The 25583-nt window shown below is 52.7% G+C and overlaps 8 protein-coding genes and 1 non-coding gene across 9 annotated transcripts; 4 read left to right on the plus strand and 5 right to left on the minus strand.

Moving 5' to 3' along the window:
* Positions 1–35: 35 nt before the first annotated feature.
* Positions 36–5240, minus strand: CLUP02_05297 (BAH domain-containing protein; the record flags this gene model as incomplete). The annotated part of the gene is made up of 18 exons (XM_049284305.1): positions 36–89; positions 168–190; positions 276–389; positions 520–676; positions 832–1133; positions 1274–1488; positions 1614–2001; positions 2075–2502; positions 2589–2715; positions 2790–2852; positions 2914–3078; positions 3143–3268; positions 3335–3430; positions 3491–3644; positions 3711–4337; positions 4396–4526; positions 4577–4891; positions 4952–5240. The coding sequence occupies 18 exons, from the start codon at positions 5238–5240 to the stop codon at positions 36–38; spliced, it is 3774 nt and encodes a 1257-aa protein (XP_049141448.1).
* A 1075-nt stretch (positions 5241–6315) lies between these two features.
* Positions 6316–8592, minus strand: CLUP02_05298 (autophagy protein Atg22; the record flags this gene model as incomplete). The annotated part of the gene is made up of 3 exons (XM_049284306.1): positions 6316–7224; positions 7302–8086; positions 8304–8592. The coding sequence occupies 3 exons, from the start codon at positions 8590–8592 to the stop codon at positions 6316–6318; spliced, it is 1983 nt and encodes a 660-aa protein (XP_049141449.1).
* Positions 8593–10285: 1693 nt separating this feature from the next.
* CLUP02_05299 (uncharacterized protein) lies at positions 10286–12598 on the minus strand (the record flags this gene model as incomplete). The annotated part of the gene is made up of 12 exons (XM_049284307.1): positions 10286–10349; positions 10476–10533; positions 10569–10626; positions 10723–11098; positions 11166–11302; positions 11368–11433; positions 11496–11560; positions 11662–11697; positions 11812–11913; positions 12022–12056; positions 12212–12370; positions 12453–12598. 12 exons carry the CDS (start codon positions 12596–12598, stop codon positions 10286–10288), a joined length of 1302 nt encoding a protein of 433 aa, XP_049141450.1.
* CLUP02_tRNA079 lies at positions 11503–11583 on the plus strand. The gene has a single exon. It is a non-coding gene; the product is annotated as a tRNA-Ser (tRNA).
* Positions 12599–12849: 251 nt separating the features above from the next.
* On the minus strand, positions 12850–15450 carry CLUP02_05300 (uncharacterized protein; the record flags this gene model as incomplete). Its single annotated transcript, XM_049284308.1, has 12 exons — positions 12850–13127; positions 13195–13302; positions 13334–13517; positions 13825–13978; positions 14046–14156; positions 14304–14333; positions 14479–14506; positions 14569–14728; positions 14874–14926; positions 14990–15149; positions 15203–15253; positions 15361–15450. The coding sequence occupies 12 exons, from the start codon at positions 15448–15450 to the stop codon at positions 12850–12852; spliced, it is 1407 nt and encodes a 468-aa protein (XP_049141451.1).
* A 170-nt stretch (positions 15451–15620) lies between these two features.
* Positions 15621–22753, plus strand: CLUP02_05301 (DNA repair metallo-beta-lactamase; the record flags this gene model as incomplete). Its single annotated transcript, XM_049284309.1, has 11 exons — positions 15621–16051; positions 16108–17724; positions 17761–17814; positions 18268–18298; positions 18341–18386; positions 18514–18558; positions 18628–19268; positions 19313–19449; positions 19745–22480; positions 22509–22549; positions 22644–22753. 11 exons carry the CDS (start codon positions 15621–15623, stop codon positions 22751–22753), a joined length of 5889 nt encoding a protein of 1962 aa, XP_049141452.1.
* A 40-nt stretch (positions 22754–22793) lies between these two features.
* Positions 22794–23740, minus strand: CLUP02_05302 (U6 snRNA-associated Sm-like protein LSm2; the record flags this gene model as incomplete). The annotated part of the gene is made up of 6 exons (XM_049284310.1): positions 22794–22825; positions 22888–22990; positions 23089–23258; positions 23344–23452; positions 23512–23609; positions 23668–23740. The coding sequence occupies 6 exons, from the start codon at positions 23738–23740 to the stop codon at positions 22794–22796; spliced, it is 585 nt and encodes a 194-aa protein (XP_049141453.1).
* A 50-nt stretch (positions 23741–23790) lies between these two features.
* On the plus strand, positions 23791–25110 carry CLUP02_05303 (8-oxoguanine DNA-glycosylase; the record flags this gene model as incomplete). The annotated part of the gene is made up of 3 exons (XM_049284311.1): positions 23791–23909; positions 23966–24302; positions 24355–25110. The coding sequence occupies 3 exons, from the start codon at positions 23791–23793 to the stop codon at positions 25108–25110; spliced, it is 1212 nt and encodes a 403-aa protein (XP_049141454.1).
* Positions 25111–25148: 38 nt separating this feature from the next.
* CLUP02_05304 (uncharacterized protein) lies at positions 25149–25582 on the plus strand (the record flags this gene model as incomplete). The annotated part of the gene is made up of 3 exons (XM_049284312.1): positions 25149–25201; positions 25262–25309; positions 25408–25582. 3 exons carry the CDS (start codon positions 25149–25151, stop codon positions 25580–25582), a joined length of 276 nt encoding a protein of 91 aa, XP_049141455.1.
* Position 25583: the final 1 nt, after the last annotated feature.

Here is a 25583-nt window from a genome sequence, read left to right on the forward strand (position 1 = left end):
GCACACTTATAATCGCCGCGAGGTTGGAATTGCTTTTACTTCGGCAAGTCTCTGACTGGCTTCTGTGTAAAACGAATTCGGCTTCCAGGCTATTGAGTGGTGTTTCTCACGATTTCGGTCCACATTACGTTACCCGATAATCGTTGAATCGATTCCCGGCCTGTCACTTTGCGGGCATAGCCAAGGGAACCTGTTGCGTCAAAGCAATTAGCCGCAACTAAGCTTACTGCATGTAGGCGAACCATACCGGTGTCATACCTGATCGCTTCACTCACAGTTACCTATCCGAAGATTGTCTCTTGATCCTCGCGGGGCGCTTGAAAAGTGAGAGTATAGCTGAGGATCGAGGACTGCCAGAACTAGAGCAGGCTGGAAGATCTTGCCGAAAGCTTACATGAGTGGCTTGCCGTGTGAGCCTACCTACTTACTCTAGTTGCACTCCTTGTCAAGTTCATCGACCTCATCTTGCCCATCCATTGGTCGAGTTAACAGACCGGCTTTAGGAGGGATCTTGCGAACAATTGCGTCCACTCGGTGCCGAGCTGTGATTTGAGCTGATGCCGACCAAGTCCCGCTCACGAAGCCGGTTCTCTTCTTTATGGCTGCTAGGGGGCCAGGAAGAAACCCTTAACTGGTGATTGAGGTCTTCGCATGAATACATGGCCACGATGACCTCCTACTTTCAACGTTGAAGATATCGAGCCTTTCCCCCACGTCGTATATTGCAGAGGTTTATTTGCTCGTTTCCAGTTCAAACGTGTCCCTAGATTGTATTCCAGTGCGCGCGCTGCTATTAACCGTGATCAGATCTTCAGGCCAAAAAAACGAGACTACACGCGCCGAATCGGTGCTGGTGCCGCGCAACATGGACCGAAAATATGTCCAGAGTCTACAACGCATGTCTCTATGCAGAAGAAACCATATCCGAAAACCGAGGACTTGTATACTTGCGTATACCATAAAGAGGGCAAAGAGACGAAAAGTCTTGAAGCCGGTGTGATGGTCCATCCAAGCGCCACAGTGATACAGAGATCCAACAGAGCCTTGTCGAACGCAAATCGTGCCGAACATCGGAGACAAACTTCTCTCCCCCAAACCCATACACGTCAAAAACCGAACCAGGCAAAGGGACGCTGCAGTGAGATGGATCACTCAAGGACAAGGAGGTACACGTGATTTTGGATTACAGCCATACCGTCTTTTTTTTCTTCTTCTTCTCTATCGCCTGTTTCGTTCTTGCTTCAGAAAAGAGTGGACGGGAGTGATGGGCTACAGCCCTGCTGCCGGAGCAAGAAAAAAAATGCATCTGTCAAGGGATCTAGAGATTCAAGACAAGAGATGTAGGCGCGCGCGATCGTTTCCTTTTTCTCCTCCACCGACGCCAACGACGCAAAACAGTGAAACTCGATCTTGGGGGATATTGAAAAGCCCGGCTTGGAAAATGCCAAGCCGTACAACCCGATCTCGACATCCGGCGCCACACCCGTGCTACTCTCTCATCTACCATCGATCACGATGCCCGCAATATCATGAGCGGGGTATCAATCGTAGCTCCAATTCCTAGGATGCAGCCTTTGATGAGCTCAAGGGGAACCAGACCGGGTTCACATCACTTCTGCATGCTCCCGATAATCTCCCTCTGCGCCGCGCGGTCCCTACCAGCCCCGCTAAGGCTGCCCACGCTCCGCAGGTCGCCGACGACGTCCTTGGCCTTGCCAAAGTAGACCTCCTGCAGCAGGTTACGCATCTTGAGCTCCATGTCCTCGACGAGCCGTCCCACGTTGGCAATGTGGCTCTCGTCGCCGTCGACGGGGAGCTCCTGCTCAACCTGCCGCGTCATGTTGCCGCTGAGGTCCATGTCGCCCAGGGCGTTGGTCGAGGTGGAGAGCGAGAGGATGACGGTCGAGGTGAGCTTGTACTGCGTCGTGCGGCCGCGCTCAATGGCCTCGAAAACGTGGATCGAGTCCCATACGCCCTCTGCGCTTCCGCCGGGGGTCGCGGCTGTGGTTGTCTTGTCAGCTGAAATAAGAAAAAAAAAATAAGATCCAATTCCTGATCACAGGCAGAAACGCACATTTCTTCAAGAGAACCACGCCGGCGAATCCATCGTCCAGGTTCCAAAAGTATACGCTGCTCACACCACCCTCGTAGTACAGATCTCGGTACACGTCAAACGCCTCATTGGCCTTGACCTCCATCTTGCGGACCCTCTCGCTCGGGATCGCGCCTTCGCCGGCGCCCTCGCTACCGCCGGCACCGACGCCGCCGACGCCGCCCTCGTCCAGAGGCGGGTCGAACTGGTTGCTCCATGGGGAGCGGTAGCTGTCGCCGTCGCGGTTGTAGTCGCAGAGGAGGTAGTCGCGGCCCGTCTGCTTGCAGCGCTTGACGGTCAGGGGTTGGTCGACGGACGAGAGAAGGTCCTCCGTCAGATCCGGTGCGAGGGAAATGATTGCGTTCAGGTGGTCGGTCGTGTGTTTCGGGTTCAGGCGGCGGAGGAGGTCGCTAGACGGGGAGAACACGCGGCAGAGGTTAGAGATGATTTGCTTTGATGCATGACGTTGAGGGGGTCAGGGCCGCTGCGATCTTACAGAGCCGAGTCGAAGGGGTCGACGGAGGCCATGATGGGCTCTTTGTATGTGTGTCTATCGCTGGAGGAGGTTGTGTTTGAGCTTCTTCGGAGTCGTTGGCGATGAAAGGGTGGCGGTGTCGATTGGACTTGGATGGTCTTTGAGGTTGGGGTGTTAGCGGAAGGTCTGGCGGGGTAGACGGTCCTTAGCCCCTGGGTGTACTTCCCCAGGACCGGGAGTTCTGGGCTGCACCTACCACCTCGGGCATGTTAAAGAGGCACGGAGCTACAAAAGGCACGTCATTGTTTGAGGTACCTCACACACCTACCTCTTCACCTAACTGGACAAAGGGAGTGAGTTCTTGGAGCTATTGCTACCTCTCGAGTCAGCGCAGCTCTCCACTGCCGCCGGAGCTCTTGGAGCTCTCGGTGTTGAACGGCAATAATCACAGTGAACCACCACATGAGACGTCTCTGGTCAATCGAGCAAGTCTCATCAATCATGACAATGGCTGATGCAGAGTAAAAGAGGATAAGGTAAACATTTGACCACAAACCATGTAAGCTCTAGGAAACTGCTCGCAAGACTCTGGTCTCCAAATTGGCCGCTCTGCTGGCCTTGTTCGCCTTTTGCGTCCCCTTTTGTTGGCGTCCTTCTGTCTGTCTCTTGAGAATACACCAAGACCAATTCCTTATGCCAACCTCACTCAGTTGCGAGATGAATCCCCCTCCCTTCGCCAACGCCTCGCGCGAAAAATAAAACTGCACTCCAGCCACACCCGAATAACCAGTCTTCTTCCTTGAGACTCGCCTTCAGCTGTCCAGGTCTCGCCCCGCCTGCCCAGACCTGTCCTCCCTCATCCCCTGCAACATGTCTCTTGGCATGTATTCCTCTCCTTATACTTGTCTTCAGGGTCGGTTTACGAACCCCAATCATATTGGAAATCGTCATAAGCAAAACAGCAGCACTTCCTAAGTCACCGCTCCGGTGTGTTGAATAAAGTGCCTGCTGGAATAAGTACATCGAGAAGTGAAGCTCGGCACCCCATCGTCGCGTTGGCGGTTTGTGAAATGACCCCTAATTCAAGAGATCGATCGGTAATTTGGCAGTCACATAAAGGCCGATTATTTAGCTGATTCCCACTCCGCAAACGACGCAGAGCAGCGGCTCAGTCCACACCTTCTCGCCTTCAGTGACGTTCTCTCGAAGATCCCTGATTTTAATCGTCGATGGGGTCATGTCCATCAAGATCCTCGCCTCGAACAAGCCCTCCCACGGCTTTGCGTCGGCGGAAGACGGCTTCTTCTTGAAGGATCTCACCTTGCGTGACGACGCCGCTGCCGACACCTCGGGTACGGTTGGTGTGGCAGGAGTTGTAGGTGGTTGCGAAACGTGCTCATCGACAACGGCAGGCGTTCCCTCGGTTACTGACTGCCCATTGATCTCTTCTAGCGCATCGCTCGGCTTGGCATCGATTGTTTGCTTCACGTCGGCACCGCTCTCGGTAGGGCTGAGGGGTTCGTTTACACCGTCATCGAGCGGCTTTTCTTCCTTGACCTTGTCGCTCTCAGCGACCGACGCTGTTCCGTCTGTCGGGGGTTTCGCGGTGAAGTGGGGCTTGTCCTTGCCAAGTCGCTCGTATGTTCGCATCAGGGTTTCCTCTCGAAGACAGTGTTCGTGTAGCCACTTTCCGCATTCCTTGTTGGAGCACCCGACGAGGGTCTTATCCGGGTTGGCGGGCTGTCGGCATTTGCAGGTGCGTTCAACTGACTGCATGACGGGTTAGCGACAATCGCCTGCTCTAGGCTTCGGGGGTGTTTATGCATACCGAGAGCTGCTGGGTGCGACAGTCAAAGGCCTGACGCCAATAGAGGGCCTCCTGAATCTCGTCGTCGTTCTCTTCAATCCATTGCTTGACGGTGGCGGGCAATGTCACACTAACGACGTTGATGATGTCCACTGCTTCGCGTCAGTACTGAGACCACTGTCTAGAGAAGCATGAAACCTACTGTGGTTGGAAGCAATCAGCTCGTTGTGGCCGTGGTACGGCTGACGACCTCCCGTGTATCTCTTTCCTTCCATCGTGCCCTCCGGCAGCTCCTCCGGCCAGTACATCCAGTATATGCGCGCATAGACGTGGTGTTCATCACTAGCGCGGATCTCCAGAATGCGCGCTACCCAGTCGTCTTCGGACTTGGACCGCTTCAGGACCTTCTCAGGCTCGTTGGCATCTGTCGAGCCTTCCGCTGCGGCCTTTTGGCGTTGGACTGTCTGGTCGTTTGCGACGTAGATAAAGCCCTCACTGAAATACTTCGTCCCGTTTACTACCGCCCGTCACTGTTAGTGCAAGGCCATCGCAGATGGACTATCGCTGAGCAACTTACGGACGAAGCTATTGTATCGTGTCATCTCCAACCACTTCTTCTGCGGATGCACATGGTATTCCAAGTCCAGAACATCGTTAGCGCTCTTGCCGTTGAAGTCGCCGGAAGGGGAGAAGGGAGAGAGTTGCTTGGAGCTCTTCTTCCCATCTTCCTCTTCTTGCTCTGGTTTCCTCCTCTTCTTGGATTTCTTCTGTGCCTTGATGTCGGGTTCGGCGTAGGTGATGCTGAAGGGGCATTCGGCCTTGTTTTCCTCGACCTCGGCGCGAGGGCGCTTGCGCGAGGTGGACATAATTGGTGTAGTAGGAGGTTCGGAGTCGCAAACGCGAATGCGGTGAAGTTATCGCAGGTATGAGAGTGATCGGAGTGATGCGATCTCGATTGATGGTGTCCGAGACGAATGACGTTGGTGCAAAGAGCTCGCTGGGATGTCGCGACCGAAGGGAAGGAGCACGGGGTGGCTGGAAGACGAATGGGTCGCCCAAAGGACCGGGGGGAGGTAGTATGAAGCTGTATGGCAAGCGCGCGGTCCTAGATGGGCGCTCTTTGTTGACTTTGTCAAGTGTGCAAATACTCTGGCAAGCCTGAAGATGGTCCAGGCCGAATATCGACGACCAATGATGGCCACGATGCGCAAAATTGGGAAAATCGCGGGTTGAGGATCTGGCAATTCCGGGACGAGGAGCGGAGCGCGTTCTTGCTACCCAGCGAAAAAAAGGTGGCGCAGGATGACTATTCTGCTGGGTCACGTGAGCGCGGCGTTCCTCCGACCAAACGTCCACTGCCACCTAGAGGACGGACCAGCAACCACGATGCGGGCAGCAGGTGTGCGGCGTGCGGCGTGCCACAGATGGACCAGGCGTGTCACGTAAGCACAGCAGACAACAGGAGCTAGAACCATCCGCGCCTACCAAAATCCTGGTCTGCCTCCAAGGTTCCCACAACAAGCGCCGACACTTATCTCTCCATTACCTGATTGGCTACGTACCGATCTCGTCGCTTTACCATGACCTCTTACACCTGTAGTCTTCGTGTCTCATGCCATATGCCGTTCTTCTGATATAAATGAGCTGGATGGTTGGTTTCAAAAGGATACCAGTTTCATCATCATCATTCAAATCAATAGTCAATTGCTTTTCCCCAGTATTCTGACGTAAATATGAACAGAAGAGTGTGGGGATCAAAGAGCAACAAAGAAGATAGGGGATACGACGGAGGCGGCGAGCATGTTGGGGGCGATGGAGACGACAACAGAAACAACGACAAAGTCGACTGTTCATTACTCGGAGCTTTTGAGTAAAACATACAATATCGCTAACTTGATTTACCTACGCCGTTGCTATGCAGATATGTTCGGTAATGGGGGCTCAGTTCCCCCTGGTCCGGTTATGCTCGTGTTCGACTTCTTCCTCCTCATCGTCATAGGCACTGAGAATCGGACGATCGTCGCTGTCCTCTGTCTCGCTGCCGGTTTCAGCCTGTAGACTCTTGAATCCCTCAATAGTCTCTGCGAGTTTCTGGCCCTCCCGCTTGCCGCGCTCCACGTTCACGCTCCAGATGAGAGGCGCCGGAAGCCCAACCAATGCCGCCAAGAACCAAAACGCCGGCCGGATATCACCAGATTGATCAATGATGGCTCCGACAATCGCAGGTCCAAAAACACTCGAACCTTTGTCGGATGCAGCGTATAGAGCGTAAAAGGCAGCTTCGCTTCCCTCGGGGATCAACTCGCCGTACAGCGATCTGCAATATGAACTCAAGCCTCCCAACACCAGTCCGTACACGGCAGCTAGGGGATACATTTCCCACGGTTGCTGCAGTCCGATCACGCCCCATCTCTGCACAATCGGCAAATATCCGAGAAGTCCGTAGATCGGAATGAGCTCGAAGAGACCGATACAGACAAGGATTGTCTGATGTGGCTTCAAGTGGAACTTGCGTGAGATGAAAGCCCAGCTGAAGGCACCGATAACGCCAGCTATAGTGGAGATCACATTGATCATACCCAAAGCCCAAGGCTTCATGTGGAGTTGCGTTTTGGCGAACAATATGGCCGTGGAAGATGTAGTTGCAATCGCATCACTGACCAAAAACCAGGCGCATAGAAACAGAACGATGTCTCGTAGGCGACGAGCAAGCCGGACAGTGTTGAATAACGATTTCCAGGCCATAGCCACATAAGTTGGCCAAGCTCGAATTCCTTTGCCCGACGTGACGGGCATTGGTGGACCTGGCCGAGGGCGGAGCCACATGGCAGCAGGGATCGTGAAGACTGCCTGTAAGATGGTCAGTGACGGTGGATAATGCGCCCAGGCGACGGGGATGAGATGGAGAGAGAGAGCCCGTCACATACCCACCAAAGACCGCAAAAAGACAATGCAACCCTTTGCGACCAGGTAGTGTTTTTCAGTGCAATCACTATGGCAATGGCGACACACTGTACGAATAGGCCGGCAATGTAGCCAATGCCAATGCCCTTGGCGGAAATCTGAGTGGACAGCTGGAGCTCGACGGAGGTGAGCTCCTCATGAGTAGCTTTCCGAACCAACGGGTAGCCTCCGTTTCCGTTTCCATGCCCACCGAGTAAGGGCGAATGTTGGTCCTCAACCTCGGCACTGGCGGGATCTTGGTCAACGTGGGAACCATCGAGCGGTCGCGATTCCAGGTCCGAATGTCCCAAGTCGGGAGTGTGAACAGTCTCGGAAGCAATCACTTCCGGATGATGCCGGACCAATAGCGGCAGGAATGAGTTGAGGAGCACGAATGAGGCGCCAAAACATGTGTTCGAAACGATAGCCAGCAGAGCACCCAAGAGATAGGTGGTTTTGTTGACAAAGATATAGGCCATGACGGAGAAACTTCCAACCCAGGCGAAGGTGAGCAAAAGCTTCTTTCTCGAGTTGCCGTGATCTGCGGCACTGCTGACGCTCACGACAAGGAGAACCTGCAGCAGGACGCTTATGGAGAAGGTGTACATGGCGAAACTCGCCGTGTTGATCTCGATACCCAAAGGATACACGACGCATTGTCCATCAGTTTTGTTTTTCGAGTCGCTCGTACCACACGGGGTCGTTCGATCAGACAATAGGACGCCATTTTCGCGGGCGAGGGTCTCGAGGAGGATCGGGATGAAGGAACCTAGGCATCGTGTGGTGTCAGCGCAACGAGTTCGGGGCGGGGTGCACGGCAATGCTGTGGCTCCAGCATCTCGAGCTGTCCAGGCTCCACAGCTTGATCACTGTCTCGCGACGAATGTCACTGCTCGAAGACGGAGTGGCAGACTGCGATAACTCACCGATAGCTATTCTCAGTCAGCGCATGCACACACATCCAGATCCATGGGCTGGAAACTTACCACATATGACATAGGTTTCGGCAGCAAAGGCGTATGCATACCAACCAGACAGCTCCTTTTGGCTCGTGGGCCGAGTGTCTTCGCCTTTGTAGCGGCCTAGGCCGTGAAGGAAACCATCACTACTGCTGCCGCTCATTCTGTCAAAGTCGGAATCTGTATCGGAACGCTCGTCATCGGCCTCGAAGTCGGAGGTGAAGGAGCGAAAAGAGCGTTTTGACAAAGTTGAAAGACGCGACCATAAGCGTGGTGCAGGTGGTGGTCGAGCGTGTTGCTCTTGTCTTGGAACCATGGCGGCTGACACGGGTAGGCCGCAGGTGTGGGCGCAGCTTTACTGGACGGCCAAGGTCGGACAGCTGACTTCTGTGCCTGTGCGGGCCTGTCACCTTGTCTCACCGGACGGATGCACTCCGGGCACAGCACGCAACCAGAACAAGGTCCAGATGGCCCAGAACTGGTCAGAGCTGGAGAAATGTCTCTTTCTCGTCTCTTCCGTAACTTGTAACTTGCAGCTGCCTTGAGTTTAGGCTGCACTGCTGCAGAACGACCCGCGGGAACCTGCCAACCTCTGTTGAGCACTTCACTTTGCACGGGACAAAGCACCTTCACCAAGGAAGTTGACTTACCAACCGGGCAGGTAGGTAATGCAGTCAGATAATGCGACGACGGAATTCCAGCGCCAATGCGGATTGCGGGTGCAGATGCGGGTGCGGTTCGGGCAAGGCACCTAGCACTGAAGCGTCGTACTCGTCGCAAGTGCTAGGCACCTCGCCAAAGTGAGAGCCGAGTTGATGACGGGCTTGTATTCGGACCCCGCTGATGCTGCAGCTCAGTCGAACCACTCGGTGATATTCCACTTTCCTGTTACTGTCGGGCTGTGGTAGCAGCCTACCCAATCTGTTTTCCGAGGGCTCGTCAATGGAGTATTCGCTTGTGAGGGTCTACCGATTCCGAATAAAGGATGCCGGCTGTAATGGACCCGAGAAAAAGAGGCGACTTGTGAGAGGCGGCTATGCGCGCTGTTCAATAGTGACCGCTATGCGTCAGTCCGAATACGCCGTGTTTGCGAATTGCGAGGTCGGTCTTTGGTCCGCGGGGACAGCAACATGGGGCCACAGCGGATTCTATCAGTCAATACCAGGACAGATCATGGAAAGACGAGATAGAACTGGAAAAGAAAGTAGAACAAAAACCGGACGGGGAAAATGAGGCGAGGCAGGTTGATGTGTCGTCAGGTTTGCGAGATCCGGCTGCGGGCCGGCGTGGTTGGTTATATGGCGCCGCAAGAGTCGTCGAAAGCAGGCAGGGCCAGAGCAGAGAGGCAAGGACATGGACATCCAGGGTGACAGTGTCAATCCATGGTCTCTCCCGGCCTCTAGCTCCATGTCTATGGAGTACTTGGTCGCTCTCTGCCCTTTTGCCTGTCTTCTGCGCCGCGGCTCCTTTGCCGGAGCCGTTCTAAGCTGAGCCAAGGCCACCAAAGGCCCGCCGTCCGCCGTTCACCACATCGCATCTCCCCTCTCAACCCTCCTCCGCCCAACCGCTCTCCTCCCTGTACCTCTGTAATGTGTGTAAGGGAGTGACAAAAATCTTCTCCAAATACCCCAGTCGCGACGAAAACCGTTGCCCAATCTCGCAAGCGCTGCGACGACAAACATGGATGCATCCAACTAGATCATCGCCGATGGGACGGTGTTCCTTCCTAGCGCCGCTGCCACGCTTGAAGCATATCGCGCTATGAGGCAATGGACTCCATTTATCGTGAGAGGATGCGCGTTGAACGACATGCGTTGTGAGACGAACCAGGTTATTCATTCGTCCGATATTCCATGGCCGGCATGCGTCGATGGATATGCGCTGCATCCGCCTTTGGGATTGGGCATTGATCGTACACCACAAATTCCCCATCTCCAACCACCATGGCCATTGGCACTTTGCGTTGCCTACACCGCAAGAGGCTGAATCCCACTGCATTGGTGAATTCTTCAACGGCCTCCCCGGCTCCCTTGTAGTTTCTCTTGTTCGGCCTCATAGGGATACAAGACCTCCCTGGTCGACACGAATCAGCGTCTCAACCCCACCGGGTTCTTTGAAAACTCCGAGTATCATAGACTTAATAAAGTCGAGACCTTGGAAAGCCGAAATATCAGCACAGATCTGTCAACTGTACCTCACCGGGTTGGGTTCACCAAGTCTCCAGGGGTTTGCGTTTCCTTGGCTAGAGCCGTGCCGTCTTGGGGGTGGTTGGTTTTTCAGTTGGGTGAAAACGATCCCAGGTCAATTGTAGCTCGCATGCGGCGTTCCTTGGATGTCGATACTGCACAAACTACAAGGCTCCGTTCAATGAACTTTCGCACTCGACCACGCTCCTCTAACACTCGTTTATCTCATGATAAAATGCAGCTACTCTGTGTGTTGCAACCCAATTCTCGTCGCAGCACTGCGGCGAGGCTTTACGGCGATCCAAGCCGGACTGGGGCTTGCGGGGGCGGGCATTCTGCAAGTGCCCGAGCGATCTGCGGTTCCTCTTCGCGCCAGTGAGCATGTCTGCCCACCACATTTCAAGACCCGTTGGACCCTGAGCGACGATCACCGGCACGTAAATCAAGTCGGCGCAGACGAAAATTGCAAAGCGCGGACATGATGCGCTTGCATCGCCATGGTCGATGGTGTTAGTCGACGGTATTTGGCAACCAGAATCCGTGTAGTAGCTGAGTAGTATCAACGGCAGTGCCAAATTGTGCGTACTGGGAATTCTTGTCATATCTCGAAAACGCAGGCGGATGGCTGTCTGGACGCTGCATTCCGCCAAAGTTCACCGCTTCAGTTTAAGGTTCCGCGGCGATGGGCCCCGACGCGGAGGACCCATGGAATCCACTGTCTGCAGCAGACATCTGTCCTGTGACTGGGTGAAACATGGACCTGGAGCTCCGGTTGCGACACTCGATACTTTGATGAGGCGAAGCTCCAACGGAGATGTGAAGTTGAAGGTTGATGTATGGCTTGGAAAGGTGTTTGGAAAGACGACTTGATTCTGACTACCTTACTCCGTAGCTTCCATACCTACATGTTGAAGCGGTTGAGTGATTGGGCACAGACCCGGCATACCCTGCCGGATTTCTGCCGATGTAGACTGCACCGCCCCCCAGTCGGGTGATGTCGTTTATATGTCATATAAATACCAGCGCTCATCACTCCAGGTGGCACGGTGGCGGAGTGGTTAACGCGGTAGACTCGAAATCTACTTCCTTCGGGAGCGTCTGTTCGAATCAGGCCCGTGTCGCATTGTTATTTTTTCTCTCGTTCAGAGACCCGAATTGCCCTTACCTCTCTTCTTCTATGTCGTTTGTTTTCCCCACACGATCATCGATTGATTTCCATGTTGTCTCCGGTAATGCTCATGCTGGAAGCAAGGTGGCAATGTGCATGTAACTTCTTAGGCTCAAGCTTGTCCATCCGGACGTGCGTCCTATCAATGAGAGAGAAAGCTATGGAATTATTAAAACTCAACAATATTGGAAACTTTTAGGACTCCTGTTGCACTCGGTCTGTTGCTGTTGTCTGTATAAATAGACCTCAAAAAGCCTTGTCTCGGCCATCAACCTGGTGTCGTCTTCGGGAATCAGTTGGAGCTAACATGCTTTCTAACTAGATAGAGCCTATGGACTTGCAATATAGCTGCAGTTTCATGGTCTTCTGCTATGTCTGCGTGGGATGCCACTGCCCAGGGAGAAGACGTTGATCTGAGTAGAATCGCTGTATGACTAACAGGTAAATATGGCAATTCGAGTGTGCAGCGCAGGGCAGACGGAGAAGCAGAAGTACGGCAGCGCTGCCATATAGGAGGCCCACTATAAATAAAAGAAGACGCATCGTTATAAGACCCGAGGCTAAGCAGTTAGAAGCAACACTCGCGCGACTGGAGTGGCATGTCGTCTACAATGAACGCAGTCTCTGAAGAGAATTGAGAGATATACTGCTTGTCTATCGCAGCTGAGGATAGATCCTCGCGGTAGATCAGCCTCTTCCAATACACTGAGTTAGTTCTTCGCCGGTTTCGGCCCACGATTCTAGTCGTGAGTACAGTGGAGGCTCAAAAGTATCTATACAGTACACAGTGCATGGCGATACCTACTTCCGACTTCAACGAACGCGTCGTCGACCTTCATCGAAGGCTCATATTTCGCCACGAGCATCACCGCTGTGGTTTGCGAAACAAAAGTGTTGGTTGCGCCAGCGCTTTGCATCCGCGCGGAACCCGCGCCCGCCAAAAATTTGATCGATGCATTGAGATGCATGAGATAGAACAACGCGATGGGAGCAATTACAGTACGCTTTTGCCAAGGGAAATAATAATGCCAGTGGCAGGATATCATTTAAAAAGTCGAGACAAAGTCTCGACACGAAATAAATCTTACGAAAAGGGGGATATCGTGAAGGGTATGCCAAAAACAAACTTCCAGCCCAGGTCCAACCAGCATCCATCGCAACACATCAACACCCATGATTACCATCCTTCTCCTTTTCCAACAGACAAGTCTTTTCCTTTTTATTTCTTATGGAAGGGGGCGAGGATCTTGGCCTTGAGCTTGTCGGCGACGCTGACGCTCGAGTGGCCGTCGGCACGAGCCTGCGCAGCGGCCTTCTTCTCATGATCAATGTCCTTGTGGGCGGCCGACTTCTCCGTCTCGACGGCGTTGCCCGCGCCGCCCCGGCCGACGTGGTAGTCCTGGCCCTCCATGGAGGGACGGTAGGCCTCCTCGGGGACGAGGTCCTTGTCGGAGCGCAGAGCGGGCTCCTTCTTGGCGTCGCCAATGTTACCGGCACCTGGATGGCAGGGCGCAAACAGTCAGCCTACAAAGCATGGTGCGTTTGACTATGATGTGATTGCAACAGCTGAAGACATCGTGGGGTGGAGAGTGAGCATGGTTAGGGGCGGGGCATCGGCCAAGTGGGCGATTGCGCCGATGCCGCTTGGCGGGCTGGGTGATAAGGCGATGCGCTGGGCGCACTCGTCCCGCGTCAAGACTCACCTCCACGACCTGCGCTGAATGCGCCAGTTCCCTGAGACCCCTCGGGGCCTGTTCTCACGACCTCGCCGTCGACGTACTGGGTGTCGTCAACGGCCATGTTTCCGGCGCCACCTCTTCCGTGAGATACTTCGGCAGTCATCGTGTTCGAGTGCAAGGTATGGATGTAGGGGGTTTGGTTCGTGAGCTATGGTGAGTGAGTTCGTTGTTGGATGAGTTCAGTGAGAATGTCTTTCGGGGGGAAACAACGTGGGTGCGCAACTTTATTTGAGTAACTTTGCAAGATGGGACGAGAGAATAACAAATCGAGACCAGGTACGTCAGCGATATTATATATAGATAAGGCACCTGTTCCTGGCAGCTCTCTACCGTACATCACATCATATGGTAGGTAAGGTGAGATAAGTGAAGTACTCCGTACTTATCAGTGAGTGTGAGTGAGCTCCTAGTAGGGATACCTCCCCGCCCCCCAAAGCTAAGGTTATCTCTCTGACAGAAGACAACCCATCCACGAACCTGGGAAGCAGCTCATCAAGCCTGCAACTGAATGCGGGATGTCTAGTGTCTTGGGGGCTACTGGGCGTGGGGATTCCAGGTAGGCGATACACCTGGTGAGACAAGGTTTCCTCCATCTCTCTTCGAGAAGCACTTGCACATGCTTGAGAACTGGGAAACCCCCCCCCTGCCTCCACGGCACGACGGTACTTCTACACACATGGCATACTGGGACAAGCCAACCAACGGCTCGATGAGACGATCGGCGAATGACAGCAGCCTCTGCTCTGATAAAAACTTTTGGTTTACGTACCTGGATTTCGTGAGAGCTCTGGGAACATTACGCATCGGCATCAGCCCAGCGCTAGCCCCCAGTGGGCGCCGCCATCGGCACCCATTCCTGTTTCTTTGGGCCCATTTTGCGCGACCAGCTCAGAAATTGGATTTGGCATGCGTCGTTGTCACTCATGGACTTCACGTTGTGCTGGTATTGCGCTCATCGTCGGCGCTATCTAATCATCAGTCACCTCATTTTCTCGGAAGAGCAGTCTGCAGGCTTGAGCGGTTTGTTATTGAGAGCTAAACCTTCTCATCATATCCCCGGTCCTTGTCTAGACAATTGATGTTCGGTGGATGTCGTCATCGCCCCTCACCTGGTTATTTGCAGTGTTGCCGGTACAGCTAGTCGCGCAAGTTAACCAGCACGAAGGTAATGGAATTGTTGATGAAACGCTTCTACTCACCATTTAGTCCATTCGCATTCAGACACCAACTCGGATGAGTGGCATACAAGGCTTGATAGTTCATTAAGGCGACATATTCGCATGAGTGGCACTGGGCCCGGATCAAATTGCTCCTTGCGTGCTCAGGATATCTGTGAGCTAGAGTCAAGTCGACTTGACCCTGCGGTTCCCTCAAGCCATTCGTTCAACTGCCTGCTGAGGCGCTAGAAGGAACTAGATGCGACTTTACCAGGATAAGCAGAAAATTTAAACTCAAGGAAGTGATTGTCTTCGAAATGAGTTCTAAAAAGTCGAGTTTCCAGTACTGGCATCTTCACTACAACTATCCTCACTGCCCCCCTTGCTGATTTAGCTGTCACTGTAATTGTCTTCTCTGACTCGCTCTCTCCGTATATTGTCCATCGAATATGTTTCTAGAGACCCCGGAAAGTGGTAATAACGAAGCTGTCAGCAATGAGAAAGAGGATCTGTTGCGCCATGCCCGGTGCCAGCGTCGCTGGAAGAGGCGGCGGCATCATAGCCGACACATCGCAGAGTTGGTAAAGTTCAAGATCTCCACTCAAGGCTCGCTGGTAATGGCCCTCGATCATGTTCATTTGGTTATATTGGGGCAAAGAATGAATCGAAAGGTGACATGGTCTCTAAATGCTTCGAGGTAGGAGAACGGCGGTCCAAAGCCAGCTTTCTAGAAACTCGAGCAATCAAAAGCGCCTATGTTCTGGCTACCATGATTCAATCACTGAGCTTATGAAACGTATTTTCATCTTACTTCAAATCTATGCCACAGCTTACCCGCCCCCTCTTCTCGGAGAAAGACACTACAGCAGTGACACCAAAATGAGAGGCAGCCTTGTGAATTATCAGCCGGTGGGTAGCATCCATGCATGTCAGCCCTAGCTACAGTTACGATTGGCCGCAGACAGGATGGCTGGCTGAGGCGATGCACCACGATACCATTTCTCCGCTGTTATATGAAGCTTACCTTCGCCCATGCTTGCGCTTGAGAGAGGGGTATCTTCAACCTTGCTTCAAAGACCTACATTTCGTGCGAGATGGATCCAATCACCGCCCTAACGAGTGCCGTCGAACTTTTCGGCGTTGCCCGTCAGATTCAAAGCCTTGTGGAAAAGTACAAGAATGCACCCAAGGCTGTGCACGAGATCATCGTCGAGTGCAACTTGACGAAAGATGTGTGCCTCAATTTGCAGAAACAAGTCTCACAGACTGATATCCTCAAAAACCCGGTCAAGAACAGTACCGAGGATGGTTTGCGGAAGATGCTTGATACATGCATGGACAAATTGAATAAGACACTCAAAGATTTGGAACACGAAGTCAGCAAGGTGCAGAGCAAAAGTAACTCGCGCATGGGAAAGTGGGACAAGACGAAGTTCTTATGGAGGGAGGAGATCTTTTCAGATGCTACGCAAAGTATCCAGGATCAGAAAGCCCGCCTTGGTATTGTTATCCAGCTTTTGCAAGTGTACGCAATGAAGACAGACGCCGAACAAGACAAAGCCACACACTAATAAGTCATAGGCGTACTGGTCAAGAAGTAAAGGAGGGCGTCCATAATGTACAGAAGGGTGTCGATACTCTCCGAGAGGAGGTTAGAGAGATATTGACCGAATTTCTCAAAAGGCAAAACCCCCCTCAACTGGGTTTACAGCCACCATCGGAGTTGAAGAAGAGTAGATCAGATACTCAGATCAACACAACAGGCAAGCGATTTGCTGACGACCTCTTTGCCGCTGTACGAGGTGGGCGGCTTGAGGACCTTGAGCCCATTTTGGCCCAAGGCGTCTCTGTAAACATAGCCCTAGGAGACCGCGGTGACCGGGCCATACATGTTGCCGCTCGCGAGGGATTTCTGCTCGTCCTGGACCGGCTTATTGCTTCCGGAGCAGACGTCAATGTCCAGAATGCGCTGCAGGATACAGCATTGCACCAGGCGCTCAATCGAGGACAGATTCCCACTTCGTTGGCGCTATTGTCGAGCGGGGCCAGTTGGAAGATCAGGAATGCCAACGGGACCACGCCGCTACACACAGCCGTGAGGAGTTCTGCATATCTTGTTGTGCAATATTTGCTCGATAAGGGAGCAGACGCAAATGCTCGAGACAAATGGGGTCACACTCCCCTTTATAAGGCATGCATTCCCCCGGAGAAGGATAAGAAAAATAACTTTGTCATCAACCTGAAAATCATTCGGTTACTCGTCGAGCGAGGAGCAGATCCGACGCTTGGGGGTTGGAAAACCGGCAGAACTCCGATTCACGGGCTTGCGTCGAGTGGGCACGCAAAGGAGCTCGAGATCTTGGCCAAGGACGCCAAGACTCTCGAACTACCGCTGACAGGAGACTCTCAGGGTGAAACGCCGCTCCTCGTTGCAGTCAAGAACAAACACCCAGGCGCCGTAGATGTTCTGCTCAAGCGTGGAGCCAACGTGAACGCGAGAGAGACTTCAAAAGACGGTACGGCGCCGACTGCCCTATGGTACGCCGCTTACAACCCAGACCTAAGCATCGCGGCCAAGCTTCTCGAAGCTGGCGCAGATCCGCGTGCAAAGAGCAATGGCATAACTCTTCTTCATCTTGCAGCAACGAAGCACTTGCTTGAGCTGGCTAAGCTGCTGGTCAAATACAAAGCCGATCTGGATGCCAAATCATCTAGTAACGATACACCTCTCCATGCGGCTGTCTGGGTCAAGGATTTCCCGATAGTTCGGCTTATGCTAGAGAACGGGGCCAAAGTAGAGGCGAAGGGGTACCGCACAGCGACTCCGATCATGGCAGCAGCCGAGACCGGCTCACTGCCAATGATAAGGCTCCTGCTTAAGCACGGAGCTCAGTGGTCTTACATGACGCCTCAAGGCTCAAACGCGTTTATTTGGTCATCGTCCGGCGGAAGCGTCGTGTGCGTGAGCTTCTTCCTCGGCTGCGGCCAAGATCTGCATCACAGGGCCGAGGGGGATTATACTGCGCTACACTATGCGGCGAGGACAGGCAAAACGGAGTGCGTCAAGTTGCTTCTAGAGCTGGGCATCGATAAGCAGGTTATGCCGACGAAGATGAGGGCACCCTTCAAGGTCAAGGGGACGGCAGCTGAGGTTGCGAGGGCGCATGGGGCCGTTGAAGTAGCGGAGTTCATTGAGAGGTATAGGGGCGAGTAGTGCAGTGAGATGATCACGAGTCTTGTTCGAAGTGGCCCCTGGATTCTCGCTTCTTTTGAGCGATGGAAAGAGATGTAAGTAGAGGAGCTTGGTGTTTCTTTTCTCATTCATACGCTGTCAGACTGTTGGATATTTGTCTTGATATGAATGAGATCAAGCCCTTAGCTCGATCTATTCTCCTTGATACGTCTTCGACTCTACTAAAGGACTAACAATGCTCGTTGAGATTCTAATGTACAGTAACCCTCGTTCGGATTGAAATTGTGAAGAGTAAGACTATATATTTGAACAGGCTATGATTTTTGTCCAAGAAACCGCTGAAAATCAAGAAACGAGTGTTTCCGAATCATTTCGCGTGGAACAATGAAGCTTGATCTTACAACACCAATACATGCTTTCTCATCTTACAAGGAGAGGCTTATTTGACTCTCAACCGAAGATACAGGTACTCAGCCATCACAAGGGGTTCAATAAGCTATGCGTTCGAGTGAAAGGGCTCGAGCTAGAAACACGCAAGTCTGATCAAGAGACTTCCCGGGGACGCCGTCATCACAAGGAGTACAATTGACTCTCAGCCCATGATGATTCGCTCCCTTTGAGCTGGCCATCCTCGCCAATAACCATACTGGCTCCAATATCCAGGACGGTGTGAAAGGCGGATATCGACAAGTATTTAGCCTACGTAGGCTCAACATCAATACTCTCTTTCCACCTTGGTTTCCTTTTGAGCTAGCCTTTTCTTCCTCGCACTTGTTCTTTCTCTCGGACTATAGCTGAGGCAAACAGCCAACCGCAACAACCCATCAACAACTTCATCAGTGAGTCTTGCTAGGACTGTTCCATTATCCTCAGTATCTTTGAAACAAACTAAACGCGCAGCAGGACAGATACGCCCAGCTTCCTTTCCATTCAGAAAAGAGAAACACAGCCACCCGGTGTTTTGAGAGCGCGTGCCACTATCGACACTGGCATACGCATCAGATTCTTCGCCATGGAATATTTCAACCAGCAGCAAGAGATTGATGACGCGCATCTCCTGGCGACAATGCTGGTGTACATGACCGTCGGTCGTGACATTATCACCGCCCTCATCGTGGTCGTGGCTCTCCGTTCCGTCATCGTCGGAGGCACAACGACCTTGACGCTTCGCTACTTCATGATACTCTTTGCTCGCCACATCATCATCTATGCGACCGAGATTCCCTACATCATCCACAAGAAGAGGTGGACCAGCTTCTGCCGCCGGTATCAACTACCACGCAACGTCGCAAGATTCGGCTCCTTCTCCTACCTCTGTATGCAGTTCAGCCTATTTGCCGTCGAATGCTACCTTTTTCGGCTTTGGCGACAGCATCGGCTCGCTGGAGGCGCGAATGTACAGAGCACCGGTGTGGCGTTGGCGGCTATCATCACTTCTATCACCGCCTATACGGTACGCCAGGCGTACATCAAGGTGCTCTTCCACTGGGGGCTCATGCGTAGCAGCCGTCGGGCCGTCAACTGGGGCCCCAGCGATGCGGAAATCATTGTCTATACTACAGAGTACTGATGAGGCCTTCGCACTCAACTGAGGATGGGCCTTCGCATGCTTGTACGAAGCTCGGACTGGGATGGAGATGCATGGCTTTGGCTAAAGCTACATGGGAAGACTGGGCAACAGGACGAAAGAGGACTCGGCTAAATCAAGCAGACATCATCGCACTTGGCTTGTGAATAAGTATAAAGCGCCTTATCCATAATCAAGACTGCGAGACATTCTTTCATAAGTACATTGTGCTCAGAGATGGTTGTCGCCTTATACGTTTCCAGAAATAAGTCTACACCGGAGCTAAGACCAGGCACTTTAATATTTCGGAAGGAGCACGTGACTTCGCGACGCACTCCAAAAGACCCCGCGATTTTCGTGTTTTAGTCAGTCCTAGCCCCAACGTCATTACTTTTTGACCACTTCGCCCCTTGTCCAGATTTCGCCCCTTCGACTCGTGTAGCACAATGCAAGTGTAGATGGCGGTCTCGACAGTACTCGCAACATCAGAACCCTCGACAATTCGGATTTCTTGAGAAGAGCAACCCGTCACTGGGCATTCGTGGCAAAATGGGCCCTCCATCAACGGCAGCGCGGAAGAGGCCTACGACGACTCCCAAAAAACCGTTAACCAGGTTGCCTCCTTCGAAGAAGCCTGCAGGAAAACCCAATGCTAGCATTCTGAGCTTCTTTCAAAAGGCCGAAAAGCCCGAGCAGACGTTGTTTATCGATGGCCACGAAAAGCTCGTTGTTCCCCAAAAGGAAGATGATGAGGTACCAGAGATATATGATGCCGAACCATGGGAGGAGGAGGCGAGGTTTAATGAGGTTGAGGCGCCAAATAAGAAGCGGCGGCTAAGCCAAGAGCCCGAGAATAACGAAGGGGAACAGTCAGCCGCAAGAGATTCCAACAGCCCTGTGGTGTCCGAACCACCACCCTCATCACCCACAGAGAGGCCTTCTAAGAAGGTGGCCACTAAGCGGAAAGGCCCCTTTCTCGACGAATCTGACAGTGAAGGAGAAGAAGAAGAAAAGGTCCCTACAGCTCGGAAATCAAGTCTCATCGGTGCTATTCGCAGTCGACCGCCCATCGTTCCACCGGTCAAGTCGGAGGACGACGTGACGTCTCCAGCAATGAAGCAAGATAATGTTTCTACGCCGTTGGTTCAGCTAAAGGAGGAAGAAGAAGAGGCAAAACCGCCAGCGACGGAAACGAGCTGCCCGCCACCGCCATTGAAGGTTGAGGACTCGATCGACGCCGAATTTGCAAATGTTGACGACTTTGGTGACCTAGACGATTTCCCCAACGACGAAGATTTCGGCGGCGAAGAATACCGCATGATGCAGTTCATGGAGGAACAAGCCCGTTTGGAAGCAGAAGCCGAGGCTGCAGATACGGGCGACTATTCTTGCGACGAATTAGCCGATCCTGTACGGCCTAGCGATGCCATGGTGGCGAACTGTCCTATTTGCGACGGCACACTTGCCGGTATCACACCTGACGAAGCAACACGACATGTGAACGCCTGCCTCGATGGCAACCCAATTCCACTACCCCAACCCAAGGAGACCAAGAAAGTCAAAGATGAAGTCGCCAGACCGCCAATCCTTGAACCCCCTGAAGTAAACAAACGACTTGCGCGCGCAGCAGTACCACGAGAGGGCCAAGCCAACCCATTCAAGCTGAGCGAAGTCCAAAACAAGTCGACTTCTGCCTTCACCAAATTGATGTCTGGCCATGCTGAAGACGCTGCATGGGCCGGCGCCGCTGCCGCAGAGCATTCATCGCGTGGAAAGCCCGCGTATCAACGGACCTGTCCATTTTACAAGATAATGCCTGGTTTCTACATCTGCGTAGATGCCTTCAGGTATGGTGCGGTCAAGGGATGCAATGCCTATTTCTTGAGCCATTTTCACAGCGATCACTACATCGGCTTGACTTCCACCTGGACGCACGGCCCAATATACTGCAGCAAAGTCACCGGAGATCTGGTCAAGATGCAATTACGAGTCGCTGCTAAGTGGGTCATTGCTCTGGAGTTCAATCAGACGGAGGAGGTCCCGGGCACCGAGGGTGTGACGGTGACTATGATCCCTGCCAACCACTGTCCTGGCAGCTCCCTATTTCTTTTTGAGAAGACAATGGGAAAGGGTCCAAATGCGAGAAAGCAAAGAATCTTGCATTGTGGCGACTTCAGAGCCTGTCCAGCTCAGGTTGCCCATCCTCTACTCAAGCCGGACATACAAGATTCGGTATCAGGCAAACTCAAGCAGCAAAAGATTGATGTTTGTTACTTGGACACGACCTACCTCAACCCCCGCTATTCTTTCCCGCCTCAGAACGACGTAATAAAGGCATGCGCAGATATGTGCAAGTCACTTGCTCCAGACCAGACGTCAGAAGACAACACATGGGACAAGATCAACAGAGAGGCTGGCACGGAGACGGTCAGCAAGTTCTTCACGAAGACAAGTGCGGACGACGCCACTGCAAAGGCGAAGAAGAAAAATGCTCCAAAGGAACGTCTCCTTGTTATTTGCGGTACCTACTCGATTGGTAAGGAGCGGATTTGCAAAGCTATTGCCCAAGCTCTGGGAAGCAAGATATTTGCGTCCAAGTCGAAGATCCGCATTGTGTCCAAACTCGGAGACCCAGAGCTGACGGCACTTATGACGGATAATCCGCATGAAGCTCAGGTTCACATGCAAATGCTGATGGAAATCCGCGCCGAGACACTACAAGAATATCTCAACGGGTACAAGCCGCATTTCAGTCGTATCGTAGGATTTCGACCTTCAGGCTGGAACTACCGTCCACAAGGCGCTAGCAAGGCGGTGACAGCTAGCACTCAACCTGGCACGATTCCGATGACACAGATTCTTCAAGGCAAGGCCTGGCGGCCTCGGTTTGGGGCAAAGGATTTCGTCGCGCAACGCGGCAGCACGAAAGAAGCCATGTGTTTTGGTGTGCCATACAGTGAGCATAGCAGCTTCCGGGAGCTGACCATGTTCGTGATGTCCCTGCGCATCGACAAGGTAGTACCCACGGTCAATGTCGGCAGCGAAGTATCGAGGAAAAGGATGAAGGGCTGGATTGATAAATGGTTGTCTGAGAGGAGAAAGGGCGGACTCGTGCATCCTCTCGAAGGCGAAGAGGCCGAGGGTAAAGAAGTTGCGCTGTGGAACGGCAAAGATAGCCGTGGAGGAGGCGTCTGGTGGTGATTGCTTGCTTCATCAGAATAGCATAATGAATAATGAATACAATGCGGTCGGGCGCAACTTCCGTTGAACATTTGATTTGTTTCGTAGATCTCTGTCTGGATATCATATCGCCTCTATTCATACTCCATGAGGCGCTGCCACACCAGGTCTTGCCAGACGCCAAGAATATCGTTGAGCACGTGTACCTAGTTGTGAGGTTTTGGCCTTCATTCCACCGCATGCGAGGACCGGCCTTTTCAGTGCCCCGGCCATATCGCCATGATTAATACGCGTCATCCTGAAACCTTGGACCCTTCCGCTAATAGCCTATTTCGCCTTTGCGGCCTGGGCAGCAGCCTCTGTGATGGCGTTAGCGCTATCCCCATACCTGCGATGAACGTGATGGAAACGCAAGACTCACCTCTGCGCGTCGCGTCCTCCAGAAGGGGTACGTCTACTGAGCCAGCGGGCAAGTGAACATAACGAACGACAGAGCCGCGGATGAAGACATTCTTGACAGAGCTCTACATATTTTCGTTAGCGACATTCTCAAGGCTGGCTCCTCAGCCTAATAAGGATGCGTGAGAGCCTTGGTGCAAGGGGGGGCAGGCGGCTGACGGACCAGATGCGGGTACTTGAGCTCCTCGACGACAGAGATTTCTTCCAACTTGATGTTGAGGTACTGATCGACGCTCTTGAGGATGCCGCGGATCTGGATGTCGTTCTTGAGCTCGACGGTGACCTCGTGGTCGATGAGCGTCTTGAAGAAACTAGTGGGCGTAACGTCAGTGACTGCATCATCCAGCATGGGCGGGGTGCAACTCTGGGCTTGAAAGCCTGTGATTATCGCGTTCCCCGAGTGAGTTTCGAAACTTACCTGAAGAAGAGCATGGTGGGCGGTTGAACTGGATGCTGAGGTGTGATGCGCCGCTCAGTAAGGTCGTGATGCTCTTGATTGAGTGCGAAGAGGTGTGGGGGCTTTCGTACTGTGTTTCAGTACAGTGTACACGGCTATCTTAGTGTTGGGCTTCATCATGGATCACACTGTGATGTGGCTTAGCCCTTGTGGCTGACGGCTTCCGCTAGAGCCAGTTCTGTGGTGGCAACTGGCCACTGAATCGGCCAGTCCGTTCAGGGGAAGAACTCACAAAGTGATCAGCCTCAGCGGCGGCTTTTATTCAACTTCATGTAACTCGCACACCTTCATATCGATTAATCTGTTTTTCTGTTCTCTTTCTGATCCAAGACTTGGCATCTTCTAGAGTCACTGTCATTCGCTTAGGTGACCCTCACGAAAAGCTTGGTCTCTGAATACAAGAAAGTTATGTCTGTGGTCAGGGTGACTGAATGGCGGAAACTGCCGCTTAGTCTAGCTGAGCTATGCATTGACACGACTCTTCGATGTGGCCAGTCCTTCCGATGGCGTAAAGTCAATGACATGTGGTCAGTCACATTGAGCTCTTTGCATAATCATTCAATTCCGCTAAGATTTCATCCAGGTGCTGCACATTGTATGGTCGAATCGTGTCATTAAAGCAAGATCCAACTCACCTGCATTACCAGGTCACTTGGCCTACGAAACCAACATATCCGCTCACCCCTCCAAGTTTTGACAGCGAAGCTAGTGAAGATGACACAGAGGAGTTACTACGGCATTATCTGAGCCTCAAGTTGGACCTCAAGTCTCTGTACGAGGAATGGTCGAAAGCGGATCCCAACTTTCGCAAGAGGGCCCCAGAGTTCGGAGGTGTTCGTATGCTGAGCCAAGACCCATGGGAGGCTTTGATATGCTTTATCTGCAGTAGCAATAACAATATCGCCAGGATATCACAAATGGTAAGAACTGCTGCAAAGTGGAAAAAGAAATCCAGCACTCATACTTGGACAGGTTCACAAGCTGTGTCTACATTACGGCCCGCTGATCGGCAAGATTGGGGACGAAACATTCCACGATTTCCCAACACCCGAGGCTTTGACGGGAAGCTCAGTAGAGGCGCATCTGAGGGAGCTTGGGTTTGGCTATCGCGCAAAGTATATCGCGCAGACGGCTTCCATTGTGGTCAATGACAGGCCAAAGGGATGGTTCGAGAGTCTTACCAACCCAGAGAACCCATGCTACATCAAAACGGCCGAGGGATGCAAGCTGCCACAGTGTACATACAAAGAGGCACATGAACAGCTGCTCCAATTATCGGGCGTAGGCCCCAAGGTGGCCGATTGTGTCTGTCTGATGGGCCTGGGTTGGGGTGAGGCCGTGCCGGTGGACACACACGTCTGGCAGATTGCCCAGAGAGACTACAAGTTCGGCAAGACCAAGACCAAAACGTTCAACAAGGCGATGTACGATGCCGTGGGAGATCATTTTAGGGAGCTCTGGGGCAAGTATGCGGGCTGGGCGCACTCTGTGCTCTTCACGGCGGACCTCAAGACCTTTTCTGAGCGAACAGTGAAGGAAGAGGACCAGACGGTGAGGGTGAAGAAGGAGGTAACCGTTGATCAAGAAACGCCCATTTTGGGTCAGAAACGTAAGGTTGTGAAGACAAAGGTCAAGGTTGAGGTTGAGCATGAGGTGCCCGACACTGCCCTGCTAGAATCATCGCCGAAGCGGAGGAGGACACGATCGCAGGCTCGAAAGACGAGCTGATACCTCTACCTTAGTAATATGACCTCGTCATGCACAACATGAGCGACATCCTGCCAAGTTGTCTACTCACTAGCTTCGCATCCCCGGCCATGTCTTGAAGCGCGTACACAGTAGACAAAGCGTTACAGCATTGATTTACTGTGACATGTAGGTGGAACTATCTGAAATTCTTAGATAGCTTCTACCTGATCTTCTGCGGGTGAAAGCCATGGAACAATAATATTGATGTTGTTTTCTTTGTTGTTCATCAGTCGCGAATGCTGCAGAAGCTCCCAGCCTTGGCGTTCTCGGCTAAAGTTCGGGCGCCCAAATTCTGGTGGCGTCGCCGACAGCAAAGCTTTTGCCTGCGCAGATTGCAAACTCTCCTGCGACCCGGCCATTTGCTGCTACCCCCTTCAGCCTCATCAGCAACACAACGACCATTACTGATGCGCGCCGCCATCGTCGATCGCCCACTTGCATCTTCAAGTGAC

The sequence above is a fragment of the Colletotrichum lupini genome, chromosome 3 (assembly GCF_023278565.1).
Source record: "Colletotrichum lupini chromosome 3, complete sequence".
NCBI classification, from domain to species: domain Eukaryota; kingdom Fungi; phylum Ascomycota; class Sordariomycetes; order Glomerellales; family Glomerellaceae; genus Colletotrichum; species Colletotrichum lupini.